This window comes from Phoca vitulina, unplaced genomic scaffold (genome assembly GCF_004348235.1).
Source record: "Phoca vitulina isolate PV1807 unplaced genomic scaffold, GSC_HSeal_1.0 scaffold29, whole genome shotgun sequence".
In the NCBI taxonomy this organism is placed as follows: domain Eukaryota; kingdom Metazoa; phylum Chordata; class Mammalia; order Carnivora; family Phocidae; genus Phoca; species Phoca vitulina.
This window is the reverse complement of record NW_022589732.1, coordinates 23,815,308-23,828,699: the sequence shown is the minus strand read 5'-3', so window position 1 is coordinate 23,828,699 and position 13,392 is coordinate 23,815,308. Positions and strand designations below refer to the sequence as shown.

At 42.5% G+C, this 13,392-nt stretch overlaps 1 protein-coding gene across 3 annotated transcripts in view; it reads left to right on the top strand.

The window, feature by feature from the left end:
• The window catches only part of GRID1 (glutamate ionotropic receptor delta type subunit 1), a 774,024-nt gene that overhangs the window by 586,183 nt on the left and 174,449 nt on the right, over positions 1–13,392 (top strand). For all 3 annotated transcript variants that reach the window (XM_032423996.1, XM_032423994.1, XM_032423993.1), the window contains exon 9: positions 12,977–13,078. In XM_032423996.1, the coding sequence (XP_032279887.1) occupies positions 12,977–13,078 (102 nt within the window). The remainder of the gene's footprint in view (positions 1–12,976; positions 13,079–13,392) is intronic.

The following is a 13,392-nucleotide window of genomic DNA, read 5'->3' as shown; positions in this document are numbered from 1 at the left end:
CCCCATCCCTCCCACCCCCACCACTCCAGCAACCCTCAGTTTGTTTCTTGAGATTAAGAGTCTCTTACAGTTTGTCTCCCTCTCTGGTTTCATCTTGTTTCATTTTTTCCTCCCTTCCCCCTATGATCCTCTGTCTTGTTTCTCAAATTCCTCATATCAGTGAGATCATATGATACTTGTCTTTCTCTGATTGACTTACTTCACTTAGCACAATACCCTCTAATTCCATTCACGTTGTTGCAAATGGCAGGATTTTGTTTTTGTTTTTTTTGAATGGCTGCATAATATTCCATTGTATATATATACCACATCTTCTTTATCCATTCTTCTGTTGATGGACATCCTGGCTCTTTCCATAGTTTGGCTATTGTGGACATTGCTGCTATAAACATTGTGGTGCACATACCCCTTCAGATCACTAAATTTGTATCTTTGGGGTAAATACCCAGTAGTGCAATTGCTGGGTCATAGGGTAGCTCTATTTTCAACTCTTTGAGGAACCTCCATACTGTTTTCCAGAGTGGCTGCACCAGCTTGCATTCCCACCAACAGTGTAGGAGGGTTCCCCTTTCTCTGCATCCTCGCCAACATCTGTCATTTCCTGACTTGTTAATTTTAGCCATTCTGACTGGCGTGAGGTGGTATCTCATTGAGGTTTTGATTTGTATTTTCCTGATGCCAAGGATGTTGAACATTTGTTCATGTGTCTGTTGGCCATTTGTATGTCTTCTTTGGAGAAGTGTCTGTTCATGTCTTCTGTCCATTTCTTGATTGGATTGTTCTTTGGGTGTTGAGTTGGATAAGTTTTTTATAGATTTTGGATACTAGCCCTTTATCTGATTTGTCATTTGCAAATATCTTCTCCCATTCTGTCGGTTGTCTTTGGTTTTGTTGACTGTTTCCTTTGCCGTGCAAAAGCTTTTTGTCTTGATGAAGTCCCAATAGTTCATTTTTGCCCTTGCTTCCCTTGCCTTTGGCGATGTTTCTAGGAACAAGTTGCTGCGGCTGAGGTCGAAGAGGTTGCTGCCTGTGTTCTCCTTTAGGATGTTGATGGATTCCTGTCTCACATTGAGGTCTTTCAACCATTTTGAGTCTATTTTTGTGTGTGGTGTAAGGAAATGGTCCAGTTTCATTCTTCTGCATGTGGCTGTCCAATTTTCCCTACACCATTTGTTGAAGAGACTGTCTTTTTTCCATTGGACATTCTTTCCTGCTTTGTCGAAGATTAGTTGACCATAGAGTTGAGGGTCCATTTCTGGGCTCTCGATTCTGTTCCATTGGTCTATGTGTCTGTTTTTGTGCCAGTACCATACTGTCTTGATGATGACAGCTTTGTAATAGAGCTTGAAGTCCGGAATTGTGATGCCACCAGCTTTGCTTTTCTTTTTCAACATTCCTCTGGCTATTCGGGGTCTTTTCTGTTTCCATACAAATTTTAGGATTATTTGTTCCATTTCTTTGAAAAAAGTTGATGGTATTTTGATAGGGATTGTTAAATGTGTAGATTGCTTTAGGTAGCATAGACATTTTCACAATATTTGTTCTTCCATACCATGAGCATGGAATGTTTTTCCATTTCTTTGTGTCTTCAATTTCTTTCATGAGTATTCTATAGTTTTCTGAGTACAGATTCTTTGCCTCTTTGGTTAGATTTATTCCTAGGTATCTTATGGTTTTGGGTGCGATTGTAAATGGGATCAACTCCTTAATTTCTCTTTCTTCTGTCTTGTTGTTAGTGTGTAGAAATGCCACTGATTTCTGTGGATTGATTTTATATCCTGCGACTTTACTAAATTCCTGTATGAGTTTTAGCAGTTTTGGGGTGGAGTCTTTTGGGTTTTCCACATAAAGTATCATATCATCTGCAAAGAGTGAGAGTTTGACTTCTTCTTTGCCAATTCAGATGCCTTTTAATTCTTTTTGTTGTCTGATTGCTGTGGCCAGGACTTCTAATACTATGTTGAATAGCAGTGGTGATAGTGGACATCCCTGCCATATTCCTGACCTTAGGGGAAAAGCTCTCAGTTTTTCCCCACTGAGAATGATATTCGCTGTGGGTTTTTCATAGATGGCTTTTATGATATTGAGGTATGTACCCTCTATCCCTACCCTGTGAAGAGTTTTAATCAAGAAAGGATGCTGTACTTTGTCAAATGTTTTTTCTGCATCTTTTGAGAGGATCATATGATTCTTGTTCTTTCTTTTATTAATGTATTCTGTCACATTGATTGATTTGCGGATGTTGAGCCAACCTTGCAGCCCAGGAATAAATCCCACTTGCTCGTGGTGAATAATCATATTAATGTACTGTTGGATCCTACTGGCTAGTATTTTGGTGAGAATTTTTGCATCCATGTTCATCAGGGATATTGGTCTGTAATTCTCTTTTTTGATGGGGTCTTTGTCTGATTTGGGGATCAAGGTAATGGTGGCCTCATAAAACGAGTTTGGAAGTTTTCCTTCCATTTCTATTTTTTGGAACAGTTTCAGAAGAATAGGTATTAATTCTTCTTGAAATGTTTGGTAGAATTCCCCTGGGAAGCCATCTGGCCCTGGGCTCTTGTTTGTTGGGAGATTTTTGATGACTGCTTCAATTTCCTTACTGGTTATGGGTCTTTCAGGTTTTCTGTTTCTTCCTGGTTCAGTTTTGGTAGTTGATACATCTCTAGGAATGCATCCATTTCTTCCAGATTGTCTAATTTGCTGGCATATAGTTGCTCATAATATGTTCTTATAATTGTTTGTATTTCTTTGGTATTGGTTGTGATCTCTCCTCTTTCATTCATGATTATATTTATTTGGGTCATTTCTCTTTTCTTTTTGATAAGTCTGGCCAGGGGTTTATCAATCTTATTAATTCTTTCAAAGAACCAGCTCCTAGTTTCGTTGATCTGTTCTACAGTTCTTTTGGTTTCTATTTCATTGATTTCTGCTCTGATCTTTATTATTTCTCTTCTCCTGCTGGGTTTAGGCTTTATTTGCTGTTCTTTCTCCAGCTCCTTTAGGTGTAGGGTTAGGTTGTGTATTTGAGACCTTTCTTGTTTCTTGAGAAAGGCCTGTATTGCTATATGCTTTGCTCTTAGGACCACCTTTGCTATATCCCAAAGATTTTGAACAGTTGTGTTTTCATTTTCATTTGTTTCCATGAATTTTTTAATTCTTCTTTTATTTCCTGATGTCCATTCATTCTTTAGTAGGATGCTCTTTAGCCTCGATGTATTTGAGTTCTTTCTGACTTTCCTCTTGTGATTGAGTTCTAGTTTCAAAGCACTGTGGTCTGAAAATATGGAGTGAATGATCCCAATCTTTTGGTACCAGTTGAGACCTAATTTGTGACCTAGGATGTGATCTATTCTGGAGAATGTTCCATGGGCACTAGAGAAGAATGTGTATTCTGTTGCTTTGGGATGCAATGTTCTGAATAGATCTGTGAAGTCCATTTGGTCTAGTTTGTCATTTAAAGCCTTTATTTCCTTAGATGATCTGTCCATTTTGCTTAGATGATCTGTCCATTTCAGTGAGGTGGGTGTTAAAGTCCCCCACTATTATTGTATTGTTGTCAGTGTGTTTCTTTGATTTTGTTATTAATTGGCTTATATAATTGGCTGCTCCCATGTTAGGGGCATAGATATTTACAATTGTTAGATCTTCTTGTTGGATAGACCCTTTAAGTAGGATATAGTGTCCTTCCTCATCTCTTATTATAGTCTTTGGTTTAAAATCTAATTTGTCTGATATAAGGATTGCCACCCCAGCTTTCTTTTGATGTCCATTAGCATGGTAAATGGTTTTCCACCCCCTCACTTTCAATCTGGAGGTGTCTTTGGGTCTAAAATGAGTCTCTTGCAGGCAGCATATCAATGGGTCTTGTTTTTTTTTATCCAATCTGTTACCCTGTGTCTTTTGATTGGGGCATTTAGCCCATTTTCATTCAGGGTAACTATTGAAAGATATGAATTTAGTGCCATTGTATTGCCTGTCAGGGGACTGTTACTGTGTATTGTCTGTGTTCCTTTCTGGTCTATGTTACTTTTTGGCTCTCTCTTTGCTTAGAGGACCCCTTTCAAGATTTCTTGTAGGGCTGGTTTTGTGTTTGCAAATTCTTTTAGTTTTTGTTTGTCCTGGAAGCTTTTTATCTCTCCTTCTATTTTCAATGACAGCCTTGCTGGGTATAGCATTCTTGGCTGCATATTTTTCTCGTTTAGTGCTCTGAATAGATCATGCCAGTCCTTTCTGGCGTGCCAGGTCTCTGTGGATAGGTCTGCTGCCAATCTAATGTTTCTACTGTTGTAGGTTACAGACCTCTTGTCTCGAGCTGTTTTCAGGGTTTTCTCTTTGTCTCTGAGACTTGTAAGTTTTACTATTAGATGTCAGGGTGTTGACCTATTTTTATTGATTTTGAGAGGTGTTCTCTGTGCCTCCTGGATTTTGATGCCTCTTTCCTTCCCCAAATTAGGGAAGTTCTCTGCTATAATTTGCTCCAATATAGCTCCTCCCTCTCTCTCTTTCTTCTTCTTCTGGGATCCCAATTATTCTAATATTGTTTCGTCTTATGGTATCACTTATCTCTCAAATTCTGCCCTCCTGATGCAGTAGTTGTTTATCTCTCTTTTTCTCAGCTTCTTTATTCTCCATCATTTGGTCTTCTATATCACTAATTCTCTCTTCTGCCTCATTTATCCTAGTAGTTAGCGCCTCCATTTTTGATTGCACCTCATTAAGAGCCTTTTTGATTTTGACATGGTTAGATTTTAGTTCTTTCATTTCTCCAGAAAGGTATTCTCTTGTATCTTCTATGCTTTTTTCTAGCCCAGCTAGTATCTTTATAATAGTCATTCTGAATTCTAGTTCTCACATCTTACTAATATCTGTATTGATTAGGTCCCTGGCAGTCAGTACTGCCTCCTGTTCTTTTTTTTGAGGTGAGTTTTTCCATCTTGTCATTTTGTCCAGGGGAGAATAGATGAATGAGAGAACAAAATGCCAAAAGGGTGACAACGACCCCCCCAAAATATACACTAAACAAATCAGAAGAGACCTGAAACCAGGGGGAAAAGAAAGGGAAAGAAAGAAAGAAAAGAATATGATCAGTCTGCTGAATAGATCAGAGCCACACACTAGATTTTGGGTGTATTTTGGTCTGTTAGAAGAAACTGCCTCCCAAAATTTTAAAGAAAGAAAAAAAAAATATATATATATATATATATACAAAAATAAGTGTAAATACAATGAAGGGATGGGATATGATTGTAAAGATGAAAATTATAAAAGATTTTATAAAAGGAATTGATAAGAAGTTGGTTGAAAAAAGTAAGAAGAAAAATTAAAAAAATAAAAAACAAAAAACAAAAGGGAGAGAATATGATCAGGCAGGAGACTAGAACAAAGCCATACACTAGAGATTTAGGGTATATTTTGGTCTGTTAGAAGAAACTGTATCCCAAAATTTTAAAGAGAGAAAAACATATATATATACAAAAAATAAGGTTGACTACAGTGAAGGGATAGAATATGACTCTAAAAATGAAAAATAAAAAAGATTTTTAAAAAAGGGATTGATGTTGGTTGAAAAAGGGAAAAGAAGAATTCCAAAAAAAAAAAAAAATAGAAAAAGAAAAAAAGAGAATTAAAAAAATTAACTTTGGAAGACTGAATAATCATGGGGAAAAAAGCCATGAATTCTATGTGCAGTATTCCCCTAGCTCTGGAGTTCTGCGGTTCTCATTGATTGGTAAACTTGGTCTTGGCTGGCTGTTCTTGCTCATCTTCTGGGGGAGGGGCCTGTTGCCGGGGTTCTCAAATGTCTTTGTTGTAACCAGAATTGTCCCACCCTTACCGGCGGCCCGGCTAAATAATCTGCTCGGGTTTGCTCTCAGGAGCTTTTGTTCCCTGCAAGCTTTCCATACAGCTTTGGAGGATGAGAGTGAAAATGGCGGCCTCCCAATCTCCACCCTGGAGGAGCCAAGAACTTGGAGCCCGCTCCTCAATGTGCCCCCAGAGAAAAGCAGTCAATCACTCCCGTCTCCCCGGTCTCTGGCCGCACTCCGTGCTCACCCGGCCTGTAACGGAGCGTTTCTATCTCTGGCATACAACTCCGTGTGGAGTCTCCAAACCCAGCAGATCCCTGCAGTGCGCTCCCGCGCCGCTCCTCCCCAGGGAGGAAGGGGAGTCTCCCTGGATCTGCCGCTTGTTGGGTCCCTGCTGGGGGAGCAGTGGACCGACTGTGCCGTGGATCATGATTTATGGCAACCCCGCCGAGCTGAGAGCCCACTCCTTGGCTCCGTCTCTTCAGCTGGCTTCCCCACTCCAATCCCTGGGAGCTCTGCCGCACTCAGACATCCCTGGTCTTTCTGTGACCCTGAGGGTCCTGAGACCACACTGTCCCACTGAGGGTTCCGCCCTCCACTTAGCCACTGGAGCGATGTCCCTCAGCGGAGCCGACTTCTACAAGTTCTGATTTTGTGCTCTGCAGCTCTATCACTTGCCAGTAGCTGACTCCCTCCCCTCCGCCGTCTATCTTCCCAAATATCGCCTCAGATTCACTTCTCCACACATCCTACCTTCCAGAAAGTGGTCGCTTTTCTGTTCAGAGAGTTGCTGCTATTCTTTTCTTCGATCGATCTCGTGTTGAGTTCTGTTCAGAATGGTTTGATACCTATGTAGCTGAATTCCTGGGACTAGACGGAATTTAGGTCTCCTACTCCTCCGCCATCTTGCTCCTCCTCCCCAAAATGAACTTTTAAATTAGACCTTACTTTAGAATTCCTGGCTACAAATAATATTCTATGTTCAGATTCTTACATTCTGTTTCCAAGATGCTCTTTTGTGTCTAAACATGTTGTCCCTGCATTTAGCCAGAGCTTAAAATGTGCAACTGATTATCTGGAACCAGTGCTGGCTGAATGCCCCAACTCAAGCTGATTCAAGATGTGGGTGCCCCCTTGACTCCAAACCCACCCAGGACTGATCCTTTGGAACAGACACTGAACCCATCTATTCTCCAATAAAAATGTTCTAAAATGTTTTAGAAAAGTCCATGCACTGCCATGAAGATAAACCCACTGTGGCTTTCACTACTGAAGCCCATATTCCAGCCAAGACTTGTGCGCTCAGCTGAATAGGGTCACTGGTCAATGAGGGTATGGCTTAAACTGGACTCCAGCAATGGCTGTGAAGTATGACAGACATGGTCATAAAAATTTCACTTCCTGCCTTCAGTGCTCTCTTGAGATAAGCTTATCACTGAAGTGGTTGGTCACTTAGTTGTGAAATGTGACTATAGATTATTGATCTATTATCTTGCTGGATGTAGGTAAATATGAGATTTGGGGTTAAGCAAACCTACCTTCTTTCCTTCCCTTACTCCCTCCCCAGGAATTGGCGAGGCCCTATATGTGAAACTGGTCATATTCTGTCTCTGGGCTGTAAGGCAGTTGGATTGCCTCTCCTCTCCTTCCCCCCTGCCCATGAAAAGAGACGACACTTTAAGAGACCTCTGTAACTAGATTATAGACCACAAAGCGCATTCTTCCAGAGGAGGCCTGTCCCATTTATGGTTAATAGCCCTGCATTTATTAAAGACAGGGCCACAAAGTCCTAAATCCCCACATCTCACAACTCAAATGCTAACATGAAGAACACCCCAATTGACTCAGGAAATATATTTTCCTAAGACCACTGGTTTATGAAATTTATTCTCCAATTGGCTGATCTCTTGAACAGTTGTTTGTCATAATCAGATTTTGAAACCATATATCTCCTTTCAAGGGATGATTGTGCTGTAACCTCTGGGTCCATGCATGCTTCTGGTCTGGGTAGAGCAGATCTCCTGGATGAATGAGAACCATAGCTGTCTTATCAAATCGTGGCAGTTCTCATTTGTTTAACAGTGCTGGAAATTAGTTTTTCAGGCACTGATCTTGATAGGTCAGCTGTCAAAAGTGGGTGTCTGTGGCCATAAAACTCATCGATCCCATAAACAAAATTCTGTCTACAAAATACAAGGGGAAGCCAGAATAGACGCCCTTATGCACAAATGAAATGGTCTGCAGCTGTATGACTAAGTGTCAGGCCTTGTATGGGGGTAAGGTTTTTCAGGCTTCCTATTTATCAAGCCTATCAGCCTCATTTGGCTTTCATTGACTGAAACTTTTTCCTCGGTGTTTTGAACCAGGAGAACCAGGCACCTCAGGAGGGAAGCTGAATACAGTCTCTCCTAATCTGGGTCAGCTGCAAGTTTGGGAATCCATTTAAAGGCTTTATTTTATTAAAAAAAAAAAAAGAAAGAAAGAAAAGTCCACTGGAGTCTGTTTATACAATGCTTTTTTCTGTGCTCTGGTCTTATATTCCAGGTGTTCAGAGGGATGGCCTCACTCAGAAATGAAGAGTTACTGCTCTGGTCTTAAGATTTGGGCAAGAACACAAGGCTTTGTAGAAATGGGGGGATTCACTCAGCCTGGGGTGCTCGGCTTGAGGCTGATGTGAGGGAATAATAAACTTCCCTGCCCAACTCAAGGACCCTGGTCCCTGGAACATGGTTGCACTTTGATGTGTTTGAAGGCAGAATTTTGGTTTCACTTTGAAGTATTTTTCCTTTCTCTGTCAGAGTACAGGATGCCCTGAAGGACAGGGAGAGAGAGGTCTGTATTAAAAAACAAAAACACACAAAAATAAAAAAACTTTAAGTCCTCAATACTTCCGGATAAAAAAAATAGGGGTAATTATAGGCGGGCAGTAATTTTTTTTTTCCCCTCTCATATACTTGCACTTAGATTTAAATGGCTTTGCTTTAGGATTGCTGTTCTTTTTTCTTAGTGGAGAAATATTGTCTGTCTTCATGGAGCTGGGCCTCAGCAGTGGCTACTTCCTTGTCTCCAAACCCAATAGGTTCACTGGGCCCCACACCGTCTTACAGAGGTCATAGAATGGGAGACGCCATGTTGGATGAACCTGCAATTCCCTCTTCTAGGAGATGGGGATGCCGTGGCCAGAGCTCCTGGCAGCCAGAGGACTGATTTATTGGGTTCTCACTCTCAGACTGGTCTTGACACACCAACAGATAATTTAACTCAGATTGCTCCCCTCCATTCAGTCCTTAGTCGTACGAATGCGTGTGACAGGATTTTGTCATTATGCTAGTTATTTTGATCAAAAGCTTATTTTCCTTCCTGTGAAAGTAGTGAAAAACCTGTTGAAAACACAGAACAGTGTCAAGAAGTTGCAATGATTTTTCATAATTCCACCACCTGGATATATTCACATATTACATTTTAATACAGCTCCTCCCATGTTTACCACCACCCTTTTAAAAAACCATAATTAAGCTTTTATTGCACACATAGGTTTATATCCTGCTTCTTTACTTTGTGATTATTACTTTATAGCAGATTATTTCAAAGTGATTTTTTCTTTTGAATAGCCCCTAAATGTTTGGTAGGCAGGGAAAATATTCTTATTATACTTTTTAGATGAGAAAATGGAATGTCAATGGAGTCAAATTTATTCAAAATTTTAAGCACTGCAGTCAAACATGCTGCCTGAGGTCACCCAGGTAAGTGGTGGGAACACAACTAGAATACAGGTCAGTCAACTACCAAACTTATGCTATTTTCACACCTCTGAGTTCCTCTCTTCTTCCCCAAATCTTTACCAGGTATAGTAAGTTGACCTTCAAGAGGAGAACATGGCATTCGAAGCAAGGTTGGAAACCCTGAGATGGGAATAAGCAAGGCAAGGTCTAGTCCAAGAGCCTGAAATTCTAGACAGTTTATGAAGATAGGGTTTTGATCTCAGGGGACAGGGTGACAAACCCAAGTAGCACACCCAGCAGGGTCACAGACTTAGATCCAGCATGGAAGACAGTGGAGAGTATTTCTACTGCAGCTCTGTATAAATGGTGGAGATTGGGCTAATAAACATTGCATTAGCTGTGAGGAGTGTGTTATACTAATGTAACATCTTAAATGGGGAAAACTGGATGTAGGCTATATGGACAGACTCTGCACAACCTCTACAACTTTTCTGTAAATCTAAAACTATTCTAAAGTGAAAGCTTATTTTAAAAAAAAATATGAGTAAGTGTGTACCAGACCCAACCAAAGAGGGATGGTATTAAAGGCAGAAGGACTTGGAGGAAGCATGCCATGTGAAGGTGAGGGATTTGGTGGGGTTGGAGTGGACTGGGCCTACATACACTTAAGTGAACCTGATCGCCAGGCTCGGATCTCGATAAGGAAGACCCTTCTTTTAGGCCAAGCTTCGGAGTGTTAGGATTTATTCTGTAGGAAATGAGAAGTCATTTGAAAATTTTCACTAACACATTCATGTTTGGGTTCATTTATTACAAAGGTACAAATCAGCAAAAGGGAGGAGGCTGTAAGAGGAGAGGTTGGGGGTAATGAGCTCAATGGGGAGGCTGTTGCAATACTCTGGGGCAGGGGGGCTGCTGCTTTGAGCCAGACAATGAGCTAGAAGAAGAGGGTTGTGTGGCAAGGCATTGGGAGGCAGAGCCCTTCTCGCAGCTGAGCTTAAAACTCTAGAAGGACAGGGTGTTATCCCAACTGCTTTTTCCTGCCTCCATTCTCCATTTTCAAGACTGATTTCTATCCCAGTAGACAGACGGGTAAAGCTTGTTTGATCAAGGCCAAGCAGAACCCCATCCCGGGTGCTTGCTCATGCAGGTGCTAGCACAGAGTGGAGATGGCCCTTCACCTGTGCCACGGAGGTTTGGCAGCACATGTTAGGAATTCAAGTCCTGCTGTAAGGCAGAGTATCTGGTACCTGGAACTGACATGTCATCACGAGGACAAGATCGCCTTCATTATGACTTTGTCAGTCATCGAGGTGGTCTGGGGACCTTCTTAACACCACCCCAGCCAGGAGATGCAGCAGATTACCCATCAGGGTTAAGCAGCTCCAATGCCTGGGCTAACCAGTTATGGGGATCAGATGCAGGCAGCCCAAATACACATCATGAGTCCCCTGGTCCATGTCAGAGGGTCCAAAGAATGTAGGGAATCGACACCTTGACTCTTTTTGTCTGGGTTTGTCTCTTCCCTTTGACCAGCATTCTACTCTAGATGCAGGACTTGATCCTGGGTCCCAGTGCTGTTTCCAGGACCCAAGGGGAAAGAGCCATGAGCTTTCCTTCTCACTATGCCAGTTCCCAGAGTGTGGCATCTTTGATGTCCTTGAAGAGGACTTTGGGTAGATTTTAACTTTGCCCTTTACTGCAGTGCCCCTCAAATTAACTGGTGGTGGCTGTGAGGAGCTTCTCAGAGCACATGGCCATGCTCTTAACTAAATGATTCATTCATCACTGCCAGGCATCCTATTACTTAGGATGGAGTGGGTCTTACTTGGTATTGTGTCCAAAGTGACAGCCAGGGTTTCTAGGTTCCTTTTAAACTGCTTTTACAACCATGTATCTCGTTCTGATAGTCCTGCTTTAGGCCTCAGGGTTCTAGTATCTTCCAGGTGGCATGGTCCCACAGATTCTGCCACTGTAGCCTCATAGTCAAAGCTCGGAGTGCAGAGCCTGCTGCAGATGTCAAGGCTAAGGGACACGCTGGGAGAGCAGGCGTGTCCGTAGGTAGCACTATTGGTAGCTTCTTTAGGGCACCTGGTGACATTTCTCCACAGAGGGATAGTTCTTCTGCTCAGCCTCACTAGGGGACTTGTGGGTTTTCTCCGATGAAGAGTAGATGCTGCCCACAGCGGTCTGCTTCTTTAACGCCTTGCTGCTTAGATGGTGGTCATGGATCATCCGCAGCAGCCTCACCTGGGAGCTTGTTAGATAGGAATAATCACAGGCCCCAGAATCAGAAAGTGCATATAAAATCCCTGGATAATTTGTGTGCATATTACAGTTTGAGGATCCCCCGCTTTAATCTATAGCAGAGGTTTACAATCCTGGCTGTGCATTAGAATCCCCTGGGGAGCTGAAATATTCATATCTAGCCCACTACAGACCAATTAAATTCAAATCGCTGGGGGTGAGGCCCAGCCCTCAATATGCTTTAAAAGCCTTCTTAAGAGAATCTAATATGCAGTGACCTAGAACAGGGTTTCTCAATGAGGACCGCTGGGGAAGCATTACAATTCCTCATGCCTAAGTGCTGAGATCCTGATTAAGTTGAGATGGGGGCTGGTATGTGTTTTTTTTGTTTGTTTTTTACATTTTACCAATTAATGACTGAGAATCATTGATCAGATAAAGATTTCATCGTGATTCCCCAGGCCCAGCAGGGATGCAGAGAGGGGAAGCAGTCCAAAGAACATCTGTGTCTCCTGTTCTTTCTGAGCCAGTAGCGGGGCTCCATAACCACCTCAGGGGGCCTGTCAGAGATGCATCAGGCTATGGGAGAGACTGTGCAGGGTCAGGAGGATATGGCAGATCCAGAGCACATGTAGTCTTGCCCTATACCTGTACATCAAGGAAAATTATGAAATTTGCCCTACAGTGAAGACAGGCAGGGAGCTCTTGACCCCATTTGCAGTAGGCATCAGGGAGCAAGACAAGCCACACATGGGGGTCTTTGTTACCTGCTTCACTGCTGAGCTCCATCCTGCCTCGGGGGGCAGCGATGGGTGAATTTAAGGGGCCCTGTGGCCTGGGCAAGTCAAAGGAGTAATTACAGAAAGAAGACACTTTGTGGGAGACATGGTGACATGACCTCGGTGAGTGGACAGAATAAAATGAGACAGAAATGTTCATTCTAGAAACAAGTTCTTACCAATTGGTTTTATTTTAAAGATGTGGCAAGTCCTCAAGTTCCACATGAGCTGATGGAGAAAGTAGAACTGGCTGTCACACCTTTATTCTTTCTAAGGCTTTAAGATGGCTCTGAGTCTCTGCGACGCTGAGGGGCCTGCTGTCCTCCTAGCTGCCTGAATCAGGATTCCGGTTGGAGAGGCGAGTTCCTGAGGTGCACACAGGTGCCTGTTCTGTCCCTCACACTCCCTTTTTCCTTCACAGCTGGCGACGTGGGACTCAGAGAAAGGCCTGAATGGCAGCCTGCAAGAGAGGCCCATGGGCAGCCGCCTCCAAGGACTGACTCTCAAAGTGGTGACTGTCTTGGTAGGATCACGGGCATATTGGGGAGCTTCACCATTCAGGCTTTTGAGTCAGAGGCTTCTCTCTGTTCAGCTTAATGCTGTGTTTGGAGAGAAGGGGATCTTGATTAGTGGCTTGAGTGTTCATATGGCCTTTCTGGCAAATGATTTTACAAATAATGAAGAAGAGTAAGGTTGGAGATTCTGCCCCAGGGCCTTTCGCGGGAGGTGACTGGGCTGCTCTAGAGAAGGACCTCTAGAGCCACTGCTAAGCTTTCAAGCAGGCATATCTCTATTTGTTCCTGGATGTAAACAGTGTCTTGACCTACTGATCGTCCT